General features: G+C 37.1%; 1 protein-coding gene across 1 annotated transcript in view; it reads left to right on the top strand.

Annotated features, from left to right (window-relative positions):
* The first annotated feature begins 6,158 nt into the window (after positions 1-6,158).
* The window catches only part of DYNC1H1 (dynein cytoplasmic 1 heavy chain 1), a 90,722-nt gene continuing 78,561 nt past the window's right edge, over positions 6,159-18,319 (top strand). Inside the window, 2 exon segments of the mRNA XM_074291247.1 lie at positions 6,159-6,662; positions 16,075-16,162. Coding sequence (XP_074147348.1) covers positions 6,407-6,662; positions 16,075-16,162 — 344 coding nt within the window. The 5' untranslated portion in view covers positions 6,159-6,406.

Genomic DNA, 18,319 nt, shown 5'->3' with positions numbered 1-18,319 from the left:
GCTTTTCCCTGATGCCAAAAATGTTCTCCCTTCTCATCTATACTTCTTGGCTCCTTTGCCTTGCCTAACTAAAAAGCTCATCTTCTACAAGATGTCTTCCCATTCCCTTTTAATTCTAGTGCTTTCCTTACATTAGTTATTTCCTATTTTTCCTATATCTTATTTGTACATATTTATTTGCTTTCTGCCTTTCCCATTAGATTGTGAACTCTTTGAGGGCAGGGACTGTCTTTTGCCTCTTTTTGTATACCCTACAGAGAGTTTCTGGCACATGGTAGATGGATGATAAATGTTTATTGACCAACTGATTGAGATCTGAGATAAATGTGAAAAATCTGTTCAGCAGTCTCACAAAATTGTATTTACCTTTTTAGAAGAGTATAATTAAGTATAATGAATTATTGTTTAATATTTTTCTATGTTTGTTAACATGTACCTTTGAGGAGGAAAAGGGACTTACATGCGCCAAAATGTTTGTGGCAGCCCTTTTTGTAGTGGCCAGAAACTGGAAACTATGTGGATGCCCATCAATTAGAGAATGGCTGAATAAGTTATGGTAAATGAATGTTATGGAATATCATTGTTCTATAAGAAACAATCAGTAGGATGATTTTAGAAAGGCTTGAAGAGACTGAACTGATGCTGAGTGAAATGAACAAAACCAGTAGATCATTGTACACAGCAAGAAGATTATACAACAATCAATTCTGATGGTCGTGACTCTTTCCAACAACGAGATGATTAAGATCATTTTCAATGATCTTGGGATGAAGAGAGCCATCTACACTCAGAGAAAGAGGACTGTGGGAACTGAGTGTGGATCATAACATGATATTTTCACTTTTTTTATTGTTATTCAATTGCTTTTTATTTTCTTATTCATTTTCTTTCCTTTTTGATTTGATCTTTCTTCTGCAGCAAGATAATTATACAAATGTTTACATATATTGGATTTAGCATATATTTTAACATGTATAACATATATTGGATTACTTGCCATCTAGGGGAGGAGGGAGGAGGAAGGACAGGAAAATTTGGGGACCATAAGGCTATGCAAGGATCAATGTTGAAAAATTATACATGTATATGTGTAAGGGGCTGAAACTCTTGAGTCAATGCACTGAGGTGGGACAATCGAGCACTTGAGGCTAATTACTGATTGGCCAATACTCTTTAAGAATATGCTTGGAAAATGGTCCTTCCCACTATCCTGTACTGGCCCAATCGTTTAGTGTATACAGAGAATTGTGGGAGGGACTAAGAGGTACAGTGAGACTAGCCAGAGTCACTTCTGCAAGAGAGACTAGGCGGTGAGGTCCATTACCCTTGACTTCTACTGCTAAAGACCTAGAATAAAGACTTTTGCTTATTCTGACTCCAGCTGATTCTAAGGTATCCAAGGTGCTAATGCGGTTGCCACACATATGCTTTGAAAATAAAAAGCTTTAGTAAAAAAAAAATTTTTTTAATGTACCTTTGAATTATTTGTTTTATGCATTTTCAGAGATGGAACCTATACCTATACCTAATACTCTATTTACAAAGAATAGATTTTCTAGAATGGATCATGTTAATCCTATTTGGGAAGACCTTAAACATGAATTTACATCTCTTACATCTATTCCTTTCTTTCTACTAACATGTTTACCATTTTTGTTCAATCAGTAGCCTCCCAATTGGACTCCCTGGCGTAAGTCTCTCCCCTAACAAGATCATTCTGCACACAAGGGGATTTCCCTTAGTGTATAGACTATGTTAGCCCTCTGCATATTTAATTTAGTAGTTTCCTATTGCCTCTAGGACAAAATGTAAACTTCTATTTAGCTATTAAAGCCATTCATACTCTTCAATTCAGCCAAACTTTGTTCCTCACACAGAAGTTTCAATCTTTTGTCACAATATTCTGCACTGGTCATTTCCCATTCATAGAATGTAAACTCTTCTCACTTAGGCTTCATTGGATCCCTCTCTTCCTTCAAAGTTCAAGTACTATCATGAGACTGAATATAGACTATTACATACTATTTTCACATTTTTTTTCCTTCTGTTTTTTTTCTCATGATTTTTCCCTTTTGTTTTGATTTTTTTCTCCCAATATGATCCATATGGAAATACATAAAAAATGAATGTACATGCATACCCACAAAATAAAAATAATGAAAAAATTCACAAAACAAAGAGTTGGGGTAATGAGGAACTAGAGAATAAGAGAAAAAGCCTAACACCTCTCTCTTTGGAGTCAGGAAAACTCCTGAATTGAACCTGGGTCTCTGTGGACCAGACTGAAGTCTGAGGTGGAGGTGAAGAAGAATGGAGGTGACTGCTTGAGGGGGAAATGAAGAAGGGACCCCCAAACTCTAAAACTCCTGGAAGGAGAAAATCTTGAACTCTGCTTCAGTGAAAGACCCCACCCAAGGGAAACAAGATAAACAGCTTCATTCTGATATTTAGGTGGGGTTGGTTCAGTCTTGAGCTAAAAGAATTCCAAATCTATTGAATTAAAGAAACTCATTCAATTCTACTCAATTCTACCCCAACTTGAAACATCTCCTTACAGAGAAGTCCTGACATGCCATGCCATGCCATGCCATGCTAGGCTATGCTGTGCTATGCCAAGGAAACCTCTGTCTGCTGGGATGTTATTCTCTGCCAGTAGCTACCCTCTCTTTATCCTCACCTATTTCCTTAATGAGACTTTATGCCTCTCTGTCAGGATTTCTCTCTGCCTCTCTGCCAGAATTCCACCTTTCTATTCTTGCATAGTAAAACTGACTTCCCGATGCCAATAACAAACCTCTTTTATCAGTCTAGCCTTTTTGGGTCTGTAAATTCCTTCACAGAGAGCCTCTGTGCCGCCAGAAGGAGGTTCCCCAAAACTCCCTCCCCTTGCACCAAATCCCAAGGGAGTACAGGGGAGCCTAACTTCTCAATTTGGTTCCCTGAACCCCGACCCTGCCATTAGATTTTATCATTTAACTCCCTGACGGCCAGGAACCCTAATCTCATTTTGGTTCCCTAAATCTAGACCTCATTTGGTTTCCTGACAAAGGGAACTCCAAACCTAAATCTCATCAGAGGAGGATCTCCTCAGCCATGAAGTACAGCAATAATAATAAGATTTGAAATACACTTTGGAATCATTATTTTATTTGATCCTCAAATGAGATAAATGCCCAAAATTTTAGTGTTTTCATTTTACAAATAAACAGGCTTAAGGAAGTCAGAGTGATCTACACAACAAGTAGGGTTCATACCCTGGATCTTTCCTGACTCAGTTTCAGAAATCTTTCTACTTTACTCCAATTTCTACAATAAAAAATCAGTAATGTTTTTATTTACATTTTTAAGTAAAGTATTTTAAAGCTAATGATGCATTTCCCCTTGTTGCTGATTTATCAAGGTCAGTGCACACAATCTCTACTGAAGCAGCTCTATAAGGAGCTGCTTGTTTTCCCCCCATGTGGAATTCCTGCCAGACTGCAGAGCTGAAGCATTTCCTCAGACACTGGAGAGCCTGCTGGTTAAAACAGTTCTTGCTGACTCATACAGGGCTTGCAGATGTCTTTGTGTCAAGATATTCCCTTACTGGACTTTGGTACTGAAATGCTTAGTCACCTACAGAGGCAGCAATGCAACATTTCATTGGGACTGAAATTAAGAGATTTCTCTCTTCCCCACACAACCAGGCCCTCACTGCTCCATTCCAGTCCTCCTATTAACTTTCTGTGAAGCTCCCTGCAAGGGACTGGTCCGAGCCTCTTTCCTCAAGCCTTTCACTTCCCTATGTTGCCTATATATACACTCCTATTTTACTAAAGAAATTGAAGGCCTTGATTATAAGATCCTTCATCTTCTTTACAACATATCTAAACCCATGTAGAACATACCTACAATATATTGTCATCTATGCAAAAGCAAAAGCACTCCAGTTTTTTATTGGTGTTCTTTTGTTTTTATTTTGTTCTAGTTGCAGAGGATTAAATGGCCTTTGAAAGGCAAAACTCTCTCCTCATGCCCCAATATTTGCCTTTTCTAGGAACTTTCCCTATTAATCTTTTCTTCTCCATTATTTATTTTTAATCTTTAAAAAAAAAAAAAATCTTTCTCTATCCAATAGTTCCTTCTCTTTGGCCCATAAACATATTTAGGCCTCCCCATCCTTATAAAAAAATCTCTCCACCTATCAACCTTCCACCTAGTTATTATCATATATCTTTGTCATACATCCCTTCACTGATAAATTCTTATTTACACTCTGTACTTGTTTTACCGTGTACTCCTCCATGTCCTATAATCTGGCTTCTGATTCTACAGTTTCTACTCAAGAAACACCCATCTCAAAGGTTACCACTGATCATTAAGAAATTAGCTTATTTCAATGGCTTATTCCCAAGCCTTGCCCTCCTTAACACTGTTGTAGCTTTTGAGACTATTGACTGTCCCTGCTCTCACCCCTCCTTTAGTGTCCTTTGCCGAATCATAATGTATCTCCTGAGATCAATGTAGATGACTTTCATATCTAGACATAATATCTTTCCTGAACTCCAGACCCACACAGGCAGGACCTCCTAGATGTCCCAGTGGTGTCTGAAACTTAATATATCTAAAAGAGAATTCATCATCTTCCTCATTCCCCTCCTTACTATCTATCTCCTTTTCTCCCAACTTGCTTTTTTATGTTGAAGGTACAATTATCCTTCCACTTATCCATTTACCAATAATTAACGTAATTCCAGAAGATCCTGAAATGAAGTTGAGGAAGGTATCTTGTAGAAGGTGGGCTTTTAATTGGGACTTCCTTTAAGTCCAGGGAGATCAGCAGTCTGGGTAGAGGAAGGAGAGTTTTCCAGGTATGAAGAACAGCCAGAGAAAATGCCCAGAACTCAGAAATAGAGGAATTACATGCTGATGAGTAAGATATAAGAAAAAGTGAAAAGGTAGTTAGGGGCTAGGTTATGGAAGGCTTTGAATGCCTAATAGAACATTTTGCATTTGATTCTTAAGGTAATAGAAAGCCACAGGAATTCATTAAATAGGATCTTGACATGATCAGCCCTGCATTTTAAGAAAATCATTTCATTTTGTTCCAGTTGCAGAGGATTAACTGAATGGAAGATGGATTGGAGTAGGGAGTAGGGAGTAGGGAGAGGCTCGAAGCACTAGCAGCCCATTACAATAGCCCAGGCATCAGGTAATGAGGGTTTGTACCTGAGTGATGGCAGTATTGGAGGATACAAGAGGGCATATATAAGAAATGTCACAAAGGTGCAATTGACAGGTCTTGTCAACAGCTTGGATATGAGAGGTGAGAGAATTAGAACTACAGGATGACTCTGAGGTTTCAAGACTGAGGGACTGCGAGGATGATATAGCAGGTATTATTGTAAATGAAGGGGGAAAATGTCACCTTGTTCTTCTGTAGAGAAGGGATCCTACAGCTAGTAAGGGCCTGAGGAAAGCTAGGAACTATAGTTCTCGGGATTCTAAGTCTAGCAGCATACTACTAGGCAGACTGATCATTTCATTTCTTCCTAAAGTTTATTTTCAAGATTATGCACATGATTGCCTAATTGAGGCATCAATTCAAATTAATTTAGCAAGTTAATTAAAGCAAATTAATTTTAAAAAGCAAATTAAAATAGCAAGTTCTATTGAGAACTTACTTTGTGCAAGACACTGTGTTAAGTGCTGGGGATGCAAAAAGAAAAGCTTCTGCCCTCTTACCATTATCTCCTTTCTAAACTGTATCTTAATATATCTAAAATAGTACTACTCCATTTTGAAATTCCATCTTCTCCCCTGGAGAATCGGAAGATGTGGGTTCGAATCCTGCCTCGGGTTTTCACACTACCTGTGTGACTTTGGACAAAGCCTTGGCCTCTCTGGGTCTCAGTCCTCACTGGTAAAATGGGAACCATAATATCATTTAAGTCGCAGGGTTGTCAAGAGATCAGACAATTCATGCCAAGTCAAAAAGCACTTATCAAGTAGATAGTCTAGGCCCGGAGCATATGCAAAGCTGTCTATAAACTTTAAAAGGTACCAGTATCACCTTAATCATCTTCTAGTAATCGCTCCCAATCCTTTTTAGCCTGCCTCTTTTTTCTCTAGCCAATTCTAGAGGCCTGTGAACTACAAGTCCCAGCAAGCAGTGCGGCGGGGCCGCCGGCGCAGGATCTCGTGATGGGCGCTACTTAGGGCGGAGTCTTGCCTCCGCGCCCCGGTCTGTCTGTTTCGCTGTCGGCCGGTGGGGTTGTCCACTGAGTGAGTCGCTCGGCAGACCGTTCTTCTCTTTGGCTCTCGCCAGTCTCCCCGGCGCCGATCTCTTCACGCTCAGCTTCTCTCTTGATCACACGCGCAGTCCTCTCTCACCTCACACACGCTCTCTCTCCGCGGCAGCGGCCCCATGTCGGAGTCCGGGGGCGGCGGCGGCGAGGATGGCTCGGCCGGCCTGGAGGTGTCGGCGGTGCAGAACGTGGCGGACGTGGCCGTGCTGCAGAAACACCTGCGCAAGCTAGTGCCGCTGCTGCTGGAAGATGGCGGCGAGGCCCCGGCCGCGCTGGAGGCGGCCCTGGAGGAGAAGAGCGCCCTCGAGCAGATGCGCAAGTTTCTCTCCGACCCGCAGGTCCACACCGTCCTGGTGGAGAGATCCACGCTCAAAGGTGCCGCGCCCCGTCCCGCCCCGTCCCATCCCAGGGGGCTCCCCGATCCCCGCTGCACTCCGCCAGCGCCGCAGGAGCTGCGATGGCTGGGGGAACTCGCCCTCCCTTCCTCCCTCCAAACCCGCAGTCCTCCGACCCCACCCACCCACGGCAGGGCGGGGCGCTGCGGGTTGCTCCTGGGGGATAGGCGGGGCCCGCATCCCGCGAGGGGGCACCCTGGCCATGCCATCCCCATCCCCAGCTCGGAGCAGGGAGGGACGAAAGCGTTCTTCAGTTTTTGGATCCCGGGTTACCCCGTTGGTCAGTAAGGGGGGGGGCAGAAAGTCCTCTCCCCCAGGTCCTTTCCAGCCCCGACTTCCCCGAGTCTGGGCTTCAGACCCACTGGCTGACTTCTACACTAAAACCTTCATCCGATGGAGGGAGGAGACTGGGGTCATTGTCTTTCCTCTAAACTCTCAAAATGGCCGTGTTGGGTGGAGCCTCTTCTTGTTAGGTTGGAGTTTGGGTCTCTGCCAGCTTTAGTTTCCCTTTTCCAGCGGGAGTAGCATTAGGAAGGAATTCCAGGATCTGAAGAATTATAGTCAGTCCCGAGCCAGCCTTGGGGGACGAAGAATCTTTTCCATCCTAGGATCTGTGCTATCAGTTCCATTCGGAGATCGTTCTCTTCTACCCCTTTATTTTACAGATGGACAAACTGAGGCTTAAAATAGGGAACCGCCTTGTCCCACTAAGGTCATATATTACTTAATGATGAGATTAGAGCTGTATGCTTAAATGAAAAGCGCTAGTATTGGATTCAAGAGAGACCTGGGTTCAGAGCACCTTTGCTTACTGGTGACCTGGCAAATGACATAAATCTTTGACCCTCAATTTCCCACCCAGACTTGTTAGTTTAAAGTATTTGACAGACTTTGACATGGATGTAAATGTCACTTACGATTTTCTCTGAACCAGCTGTTCTCATCGCTACCATATTCTACTAAAACTTGTATCTCCAGAAAACAAAAACAGGTTTTTTCAGTGTAAAGCTTGTGTGGTTTTAAGAATTTCATCTTGATGCTTTAAAAGTGATCAGTTATTACTAGATTATCATTAATACAGAACTCAGGTTTTGTATTATACTATGTTTGTTTGTTTTTTTTTTTTTAACAAAACAACACTGGATATTTAGTATTTTAATGCATAATTTTCTGACTGGATATAGAAATCAAATAGGGTTAGGTCATTTCTTTTTCTTTTTTTTGTTTGGTTTATCACATTACCTTTCTTATGCATAGTTTTCATAACTTGTATGATAATAGTGAATTATTTTGAAATCATGGTTGCAGACCTAAAGAAATTATTGTATCTACTTCTAAACCAGAACTATTATAGAAAGAATTTTGTCCTGTGATGTGTTGATAGATCTTGATCAACTCTTAATCAAGCTTTTGATCAACCTAGTTCAATTACTGCTCTTCTTTATTTGAATTGTGTCCACTTTTTGTGTTATGGAAATACCAATTTTTTTTTCCCCTAAAAATATTTTCTGCAGCATCCCTTTTGGTACAGATCTAAAGTGGTCTTCCTATTCACTTCATTTCTACCCCCTCTCAGGAAAAATGAGCATCCCAACTTTTGTATCAACTCCATAATGACTTTGCAATTTTGAAAACTGGTTCAGCATCTCAAATACTTAAAAATGAAATCTCACTTTTTTGATCTTTAAAAATAGCTAAATTTTTGTTATTAACTCCTACTGTAGACATAATTTTGGTTTTTTTCCCCCCACATACTGAGATCTAAACAAAGATTGAATTTAAATTGATATTTAGAAACAAAAATTAATTAGTCTTTGTTGTAAACCTATTAGCTTAGATTTCTTTCACTGGAGTACACAGTGCCTCATCATGGCGTAGCTAACATGATAATCTAAAGAGGCAACAGAGTGGAAGACCTCTCTTCAAATTCTACCTCTGCAACTTAATAGCTCTGGTGGACATGTTTCTGGATTTCCTTATCCATAAAAGGAGGATAATAGTAACTTTAGTATCTGAACTTCATAGGAGTCTGAAACTTTCATGAAATCCTATCATATGTGTAAAGCATTTTGCGCTTAATGGTGTAAATTGCAGAATGATTACTGATTCTCAATGTTAAGATGGAATTTCCTCACTGGGATTTTGCTACAAAGTTGAAATCACAGATCCCACAGGTTGGCAAGGATGTTCAAGAACTAATAAATTGAGACAGGCTTCAGATGCTAGGTCTTTAGGTAATTTTTTTTTTTTTTTTTTTTTTTAAAGAGAGGCTTAAGGATGACTATAGCAACTTTTTTGAAATGCCCTCTCAAGTATATTCAGATGATAGAGGAGGGAGGGAATGCCTACTTATATGCATGAAATAATAAGTCTTTTGAAGCACTGAAGTAAGCTTAAAGTTACCTATAGTGTGAAACAGTGTGATATGTCAGGGCTTTATTTTGTCCTATTTCTTTTTAAAACTTTTAATATTGGGTTTGATTTTTTTCATTGAAATAAGAATCTGAAAATCCAGGGGGTTTTTTAGTGTGTAAACAAGTCATACTAGTTCAAACCAACTAGAGACTGCCAACATTGATTTGTTTAAATTGCTTTTTATTTTGTTGAAATGTGTCATTATTAAGTCACAAAAGAGCAATACAATTTTATTTTTATATCTTTTTAGAAATTAAAAGATTTAAACTGTTTCTTTTGATGAAACACTGCTTTGATAACTTTGAATCTGAGATTTCACAGATTTTTAAGAGTCGGGAGGAAACTGGAGGCCATCCAATACAAGTCATTATCTGAGAGAGTTCTTGATCCCTGTAATATAGCTGATCAAACACTCCTGTGCTTGAGAATCGTCAGTGAGTCGAATCTCATTATTTCCTCACAATCTCCTTTTGAAGACTGCTTCAATGGTTTAAGATGTTTTTTCTGTCTTTAAGACTAAATCAGCTATTCTACCTATTGTGTGACTAAAGCAGCTATTCTATCCATTGTGTCTTGATCACTAAGATCAACCAGAACAATTCAGATCCTCCCATATGAAAAACTTTTTAAGATATCTGAAGACATCTCCACTTTTTTAACCAATCTTTGCTTCTCTCAATCCTGATTGCCCACTTCTGAATGAATTTCAGCTTGTTCATATTTCATAAAGTTAGATCCTGAATTCAGCACAATTCTTCTGATGCAGTCTGACCATAGCAGACTATAGTGGAACTCTTATTTATTTTTCTGTGAATCTTTTATCTAATTTAGTACAGTTTACAATAAAATTTTTTGTTGTCTGCCATGCCATGGCATTAGCTTAATTTGTAGTCTACTAAAATTAAAAAGTAATTTTCATAAAAATTGTTGTCTAAGTTACTTCTCTATCCTATACTTGTAAAAATTGTTTTTTTGAACCCAAATATAGAACTTTGTTTATTCCTTTTAAATTCCCTTGTATTAAATTCATTCATCCTTATTTTTTGAGATTTTCTCGAAGCCTGTCAACCCAACTTCTTAGTTATCTTTTCCTAGCTTTGGGCCATTTGTACATGCAGTAAGTATACTTTTAATAGCTTCATTTAGAAATAAAAATTTTGAATAATATATGGCCAAGGATAATTCTCTGGAGCACTCAACTAGAAAACTCCCTAAATCATTTATGTGTTATAATTTTTTCATAAAGATAACATGAGAAGCTTTATCAAATGCTTTGCTAATACCTAAATATAGTAGATATAGATTATTTCTTGTCTAGTAATCCTATTGAAAAAGAAAAAGTTAATCTGTTTCTTTATTTAATTTTTTTTTAAATTAAGGTTCTTTGGACATAGCAGGTCTGGTGAGAGAAGGCCCAAAAGCTGAGAGTATTGATGCTAGGGTAGAACAGGCAGGAAAGGAGAGAGTCCAAGAAAGTGTGAATAAACTTTGATTTCAGAAGAGCAATAGCCTTAGTGGAATCAATGATTCCACTATCAGTACTGTGTTTCATTAATAGAATACTGGGCTACAAGTTAGATGATTAGAATTCTTAGTCCCGGATTTTACTACTAGTTAAATATCAGACCTTATCTGAATATCTGAAATTTGGAATCATTCTATTCTCCTTAAAGACAGCTTGACATGGAGGATAAACCAAGAGTCACAAGCAGATCTGAATCTGAATACTGACTCACCTATAAGTCATTGCACTTTCTCTCATTCTCAATTTCCTTATTACTTTGAAGTCATTAGTACTTCAGACTTTATCCTGATGGTGTCAGGATAGCAACATTTCTTAGATTTCATGTCTATTAAGAGTCTAGCATATTATATTGAAAGATAAAGGCTTAGAGCTGAGGAAGCTAGGGGCTGTCCCCAATATTTCCAACAACTTTTCATCTGCCATCTGTATCTAGGATCTCATACTTTTTGCTGACATAGCCAACTACTCCACATTCTTGGAGACTCAGATTTGAATTTGAAAGTAAAAACAAAAAGATTAGGTAAAGAAAGAAGACAAGGAAAACTTTGAAAGAAAAATCTCAAATAGATGTAAAACATTCTGTGATTGAGGAAAGTGAATGTTTTTAATTAGTAGAATTTCATGAGTGCAGATGGGAAAGAGACTTGGTTTGTGGACAAGAAAAGATTGTGGGAGAAAAATAGGAAATACATAGGAAATCAGGTGCATAAGGAAATAGGGAAGGAAACTGCCACTGGATTTGAGGTCTGAAGATGGAGCCAAATTCTACTTCTGCAACTTTAAGACATTTAAAACTAATTGCCTTTGAGATATTCAGTAAGATATTTCGTTTTTCTGGGCCTCTGTGGGTGAAAGAAGGGCTGTCTCCTATAAGTAAGTTAAACTCTCCAGACCACAGCTTCCCCATCCCTAAAGTTAAGAGGTTGAATTAGACTATCCAGAATCCTTCCTAACTCTAGGTTTTAGGATACTGATAGGTAACTGGTAGGCAAAGTAAATATATGGAAATTAGATAAATAGTTCCAATTTGTAATATACTGGTAGGTTACTTATCCCTATTTTAACACCTGTCTTTGTTAGGAAGTAATATAATCCTTTAGATTCCCTACCTTCTTTCTCTTTGTTTCAGTTATTTTTTTTTTCCCCCTCTGAGGCTAGGGTTAAGTGACTTGCCCAGGGTCACACAGCTAAGGAAGTGTTAAGTGTCTGAAATCAAATTTGAATTCTGGTCCTCCTGAATTCAAGGCTGGTGCTCTATCCACTGCACCACCTAGCTGCCCCTGTTTCAGTTATTACTTAGTGCATTGGGGGCAGGAATTCACCCTTTTCACATGATAATGTCAGAAATTATAAAACATTTGAAGTACTTTAAAACAATATTAAGTGATATTCTGTACAGTGTCCCTGGAAAGTAAATTTTAGAATTTAATAAAAGGAAACTTAACATCATGAGTCAGTTTGGCTTTATTACCTTTGAAGCAGGTGACAGAACTTTGGATTTGAGAGTCAGAATCCCACCTCAGACAGTTAATAGCTGTGTGATTTAACTTCTTTGGGCCTCAGTTTCCTTATCTGTAAACTCAGGAAATTGGATTTGACCTTAAGGCTCCCATGATCACTAAATACTAATCAGCAGTTATAGTGCTTTTTAAAGATTTGCAAAGTGTTTTCCATATAGAGGGTATCCCCAAAGTCTTAGTGTAGTTTTTATGATATTAAAACCTTTCAAACACACTAAGACTTTTGGGACACTCTGGATTATTGCATTTGATCTTGTCAACAAATCTGTGAGATAGATACTCTTATAACAGAGTAGGAGACTGAGGCTGAGCAAAGTCAGGTGAGTTTCTCAATGTTGCACAGTTTGTTTTAATTTTATTTTTGAATTGATTCCAAGTCCAGATTCTAGTGCCTAAAAGCAACTTGTCATCTTCTGCCTGGTTTGCCAGTAGCTGGAGAAGTAGTTGTTACCAAGTAGATTTTTAAATTATTGCTAATTTAGATGGTATTGGGATGTTCTGACTAATGGGCAACATCACATTCAGTGTTTGACTTTGTGTTTGTTTTTTGTTTTTTTTGCCCTTCTATTCGTTTACTTAAGCAAATGATATACTCTCTGGTCTTCAGTTTAATTACTATAAAATAAGTATTGCTTAACACTGTTTAATGACTTTGATGGAAATATGTATGTTATATTTATATAGGTAGAGTTTTCATAGAATACTTTTTGGAGTGTGCTAGTGTAAAAATTAATTGCATTCTTATCTTTGAGGCAACATCCATTGTCTCTTTTCCCACCTTCTCCACTCTTTGAAACTGATTTCTGAGAAAATAATAATGTATATCACGTGAATATTTGGGTTATAAAGTGCTTTACATGCATCATGTTATTTGTATTTCACAACTGCCTTGTGAGGTAAATAATGTAACTCTATCTATCATCATTTCAGGAAACTGAGATACAAAAAGGTTAAGAGATTTGTCCTGGTTCACACATTTGGGGTAAATGGACCCAAACCTAATGGTCTGAGACCCTCTCAGGGAGCACTCCTACTGAACTGTGTTTGTCTCTTCTAATCTTCAGTCAGTATTGTTTAATTTGAAAATGTGCTCAAAACGGGTGAAAAATCTAGTTAGGGCTCAGAATTTGAGAAATTTTAAGTGAAACTCCAAAATAGTTAGAAATGCTTAAAATTCAAAATTTCACAATTCATAAACAATGAAGAATTAATTCTATCCAATGTATGTATAATAAGCTATTATTTTTCATTTAGCAAGTCAGGGTTTTCATAAGTGAATAAATTTAAGAAATATAACTTAAAATACATAAGAAAATCAGTATGTGTTGACTTTGGAGATTATGTCATTGGGCGGATTTTTATGCTGCATTGCAGTAGTCTTAATGCGGAAGTATAAGAATTCCTGACACTCCAATGACTCATTACTTTTGTGGGTCTTGTTTCTTTCTGTCTTCTTTAATTGTAATGTAGCCAGAAAATTAGGAATCATAGTAATGGAAAGTTTTAGTTTGAGGCTAAGTTTGAGTTGCTTGTTTTCTCCAAGTTTTTATTTATATAGCTAAGTCAAAAGGGTTTTTTGTTTGATTGTTTCTTTTGAAACATAGGGAAACACAAAGATAGTACACTTGAATAGTGATAAACAAAATTTCCTTTTGGAACCAAATTTTAAAAATGTAACGTGGTTATATTGGTCAGTGGGTCTTCTAATATAGATAATAAAAACTTAAAATAGAAATGTCAGTTTTCTGAGTGATGTTTTCAATGTGGTCAGAAACACACTGCACTTAGATACAGATATATGGGCTTGCTCTCATCTTGGCAAGAAAATGCTTGTTTTAAGCTATCTATTTATTCTATATATAAGCTATTTATTCAAAATACTTTTTTAAAAATAGTGGCATGGAATTATATAAATTAATATTCTTGAATAAATTGAATCCGTGACATTCAGAAAAAATATTTTGTTGCATTTATTTTTGAGAAGGGTGCTTTTTGAAGCTGAAAAAAGGTGATATATGTTCAATTTTTTTTTTATGTCATGTAGACTGTTTTTTATTTCCCATTCTTTAATAAGTAAGGAATGCCATAAAAGCTGAAATAAATCCCTTCTTTCATGTTTGAGAGCATGCTTTGTTGATTAGTTATGTTGTTGTATTGATCTCTTCCTGCATCATTTGTTTTAAAGTGATATTATTTGATCTGTGTTACTTCCAAGAGTACTGGGAGTCCTATATCTATACCTATATTTTTTGCTGTCCAACAAAATAAGTCCACATATGCACTACAGTTTGAAGAATTGACTGAAATACTGAGATAAAGTGACTGGTTTACATGGGCTCTCACAGCCATTATGTATCAGGCGTTACTGATTCCAAAGCCACCTCTCTGTCCCTTAGAATAATACATGGCTTCTCTGTTATGAAATATCTTGTGTCTGCATTAACTATCTCATTGCATCAGCACTTATACTGACTTATGGAATGTATGCTATGCTTGGAGTTCAATGAAAGCACCTTCTCCCCCCATTTATTTATTTATGGCTTGAGTGTAACTTTTTTTTGAGTTCCAAATTTTATCCCTCTTGTTTACTCCTCTATTTTCCTTGAGAAGATAAAAAATATAATATCAATTATATATATATTAAATCATGCAAATGTATTTCCATATTAGACATATTACATAAAAATGAAATAAAAAATAAGAAGCCTAAAGGAAGTGAAAAAAGCATACTTTAATCTGCATTCAGAGTCAATATTCAGAAGATATTTAGAAGGGATTGGCGCTTCTCCCAGTACAACATTTGATCCTAGGGGTGCTATACTATGGTAGCCTGCAACTCTGACCTCTGTCTTTTGGATTAAGTTCGTTAAAATTATTTGCTGTTTTGTGTGCTCACTCTTCGTAATGTACCTTCCATCCCCAAAGTAATTGTCTTAACCCCAGAGCTCTGCAAAAAAAAAAAGGGGGGGGAGGATTATATTTTTCAGTTTTCCTCTGGCCAGATCAGTTAAGAAACACTGCTTTACATGCTCAATATCATATATTGGTAAATGTCTAAAGCAAGATTTGAACTCAAGAAGATAAGTCTTCCAAACTTCAACCATTCCCTGTGCTGCCTAACTGCCCTCAAATCAGAGCAGATCAAATGAGATCATATTTATAAAGCCCTTAGCACAATGCCTAGCATATAAGTAGGTGCAAGTTCTCTGTGCACTTTTCACTTATTTTATATCAAGATTAATGAAGAAAGTAGCTTTAGATAATATACTCTTACATGTTAGTTTCTCACATGTTAAATGGCAAGGTAGAGCTAGATTTTTAAAGTCTTACTGTCCAAAAAGTCTGTGATTTTATAAGTATAGTACCCTATAATTGATGGCGAAACTAAAATTATTCACTTGTATAAAGTCCCTAATTAGAGAGAAATCTCTATAGATGATTTTTGCTTTTATATATTGTCATAAAAATTATTTATAGCTTTAGTTAGGTATCTATTAGTCTATTATTAGCCTCCATATTGAATTTAACACTTATTAGCTGTGTGACTCTGTGCAAGTCACTTAATCCTGTTTGCTCATTTTCCCATCTATAAAATAAGCTGGAGAAGGAAATGGCAAATCACTCCAGTATCTTTGCAAAGAAAACCCCATATGTCATCACTAAGAGTCAGACACCATGACTAAAATGGCCAAATAGCAACAAGTGAATTTAAGTATTTTTTATTAAGGTTATAAAACTTAGGTCATTTATGTGAAAATTTTCTGGCAAATGCTTTTTTTTTTTTTTTTTTTTTTTTAGGTTTGCCTAGAAACTTAAACTGTAAGCCCAAAATTAATTGTCTATAAATGCTAACCAAAACTTGGGGGGGGGGCCTATCTGATCAATCTTTTTTTAAAAAATAAAAAACAAAAAATTTTGGTTTTGCTTTGCAGAGGATGTTGGTGATGAAGGTGAAGAGGAAAAAGAATTTATTTCCTATAATATCAACATTGACATTCATTATGGACTTAAATCCAATAGGTGAGTAGTAAAAGTTAAAATGGAATTAAAAGGTTCTTATTAAGTGTTTACTATGTTTAAAACACTCTACTAAGCCTTAGTTATACAAATAGAAAACTGAGATAATGTTTTAAAGTAATTTTTATCAATAAGCATTTATTATACACTGCATTTTGATTAGTGCTAAGGGTACAAAGACAAGAGACATTTCTTACTTTCAAGGAGATAAGATTGATGGAATGACAGCATGCAATCAACCATGTATGGAGCATGAACTGGAAATAATCCTAAAGGGAAGATAGAATTGAGGAATCAGGAAAAGCTTTTCATAGAAGGTAAAATTTCAGCTGGGACTTGAAGAAGTACAGGAAATGGAGATGATAAGAAAAGGCATTCTACAGGTGGGGATAGTCAGTGAAAATGCCTCAAGTCTGGAGATATGGGATATCTTATTCAAAGAATAACAAAAAAAGCTAAAATTACTGAATCTCAGAGTGTGTGTTGGGAGTGGGGTAGCGTGGGAAGAATAAGATGTAAAAAGCTTGGAAATTGTAATGAAAATGTCAGAAAGAGAAGTTTGTATTTGAACTTGAAAGTGATGAGGAGTCACTGGAGTTTATTGAATGGGGGAATGACAGATCTGTGCTACGGAGAAAATTCAGTAGCTGAATGGAGAATGTACTGGAATGGTGAGAGATTTGAGACTTGGGAGACCCACTTACAGTTATTGAGGTGTAGTTTGAGGTAATGAGGGCTTACTGACAGTATCAGAGAAGAATAGAAGGTATATCCAAGATATGTAGCAAAGGTAAAATGGATAGGACTTGGCTGCAAATTAAATGATGGAGGGAGGGGGGTTGTTGAGAAAGAGTAGGCAGTTATGGATGATCCTTGGGTAGCAAGCCTGGGTGATTGGGAGATTGGTAATGTACTTAACAGCAGCTGGGAAGTTATGAAGAGGGGAGTTTTTTGGGGGCGAGAAAAAACTATAATGAGTTCAGTTTTGGATGTTGAGTTTTAGATGTATATGGACCTCAAGTACAAAATATCCAAAAAGTTGTTGGAAGGTGATATTGGAGGCTAAGAAACAGGTTAGAACTGAATAGATCTTATAATGTCTATAGAACTAATAGTGAGTCTATAGGAGCTAATGCGATCACCAAGTAAAATAAAATAGTGGGAGAAGACCAAAAACAAAGCCCTGCCCTAGGAAGATATTCACCATCCTCAAATGTGACCTGACTGAAATGGATCTTCAAAGGAGAAGGAGAAGAAGGAACAGTCAGGTAGGATGAGAAGCAGTAGATATATAGAAACCTAGAGAGAAGAGAGTAACAAGAAGGGGATAATCAATAATTTCAGAGGCTGCAGAGTGGTCAAGAAGGCCCAGTTGAGTTTATGTGACATAAATTTATAGTAGACCCAGTCATCATGTTCTTTCTAATGGGAGAGATAACACATATAGGTTGGACAAGGCTGGCAATCTGGTGTCAAGGAAGATGGTAAGACAGTGGTCTGAATGGTAAATAATATAGTTTGGCTAGCTGTAGAGGAGAGATGTGGTTAGTATCTTTAATTTATTAACAAAATTATATCCAGTGCTAATGTTGAACAACTTAATAGCACTAAAAAATTTAGAGTGAATAATTTTTTCCAGTTCTTTAGTAACTGTTAAAGCTGCTAAGAAAGTAGAAACATCAGTGTTGGCAGAAATATTTCCAGTACATGTTTTTGCTGAGATTGCTTCTCTGGATGACTATCAATAGGGTTGAGCTTGTAAATATAGCAGGGGGCTTGAGAGGATGCTGCTACTCATGGGACTTTAGGATGTGGGGTCTTGGTAAGGTAATATTGGTGATGTTACCTCCTTTCTCTACTTTTCGGGTACCTAGTTGACTCTGGCTTAATTGACTTTTCCAGTTGCTGGTTAATTGTAAATGGAATGATACTGTTCTTCATTAAAATGCTAAAGGTTCAGTTCACTCAAGGGAAAGAAGATTATTGATTATTGATAGACTATTGATAGTCACATTTACACCTTAAGATGAGTATATCAAAATAATAAAACTAGTTGAAAAAATGATTTTCTAAGTTCTATTGTATAGGCTCTATATTAAATGACTATGTATTGGCATAGCATTGAATCCTTAGAATAAAATGCATTGTGGTACATGCAGA

This window comes from Sminthopsis crassicaudata, chromosome 2 (assembly GCF_048593235.1).
Source record: "Sminthopsis crassicaudata isolate SCR6 chromosome 2, ASM4859323v1, whole genome shotgun sequence".
In the NCBI taxonomy this organism is placed as follows: Eukaryota; Metazoa; Chordata; class Mammalia; order Dasyuromorphia; family Dasyuridae; genus Sminthopsis; species Sminthopsis crassicaudata.
Note: the sequence above shows the minus strand (reverse complement) of the source record. Positions and strands in the feature narration are given on the sequence as shown.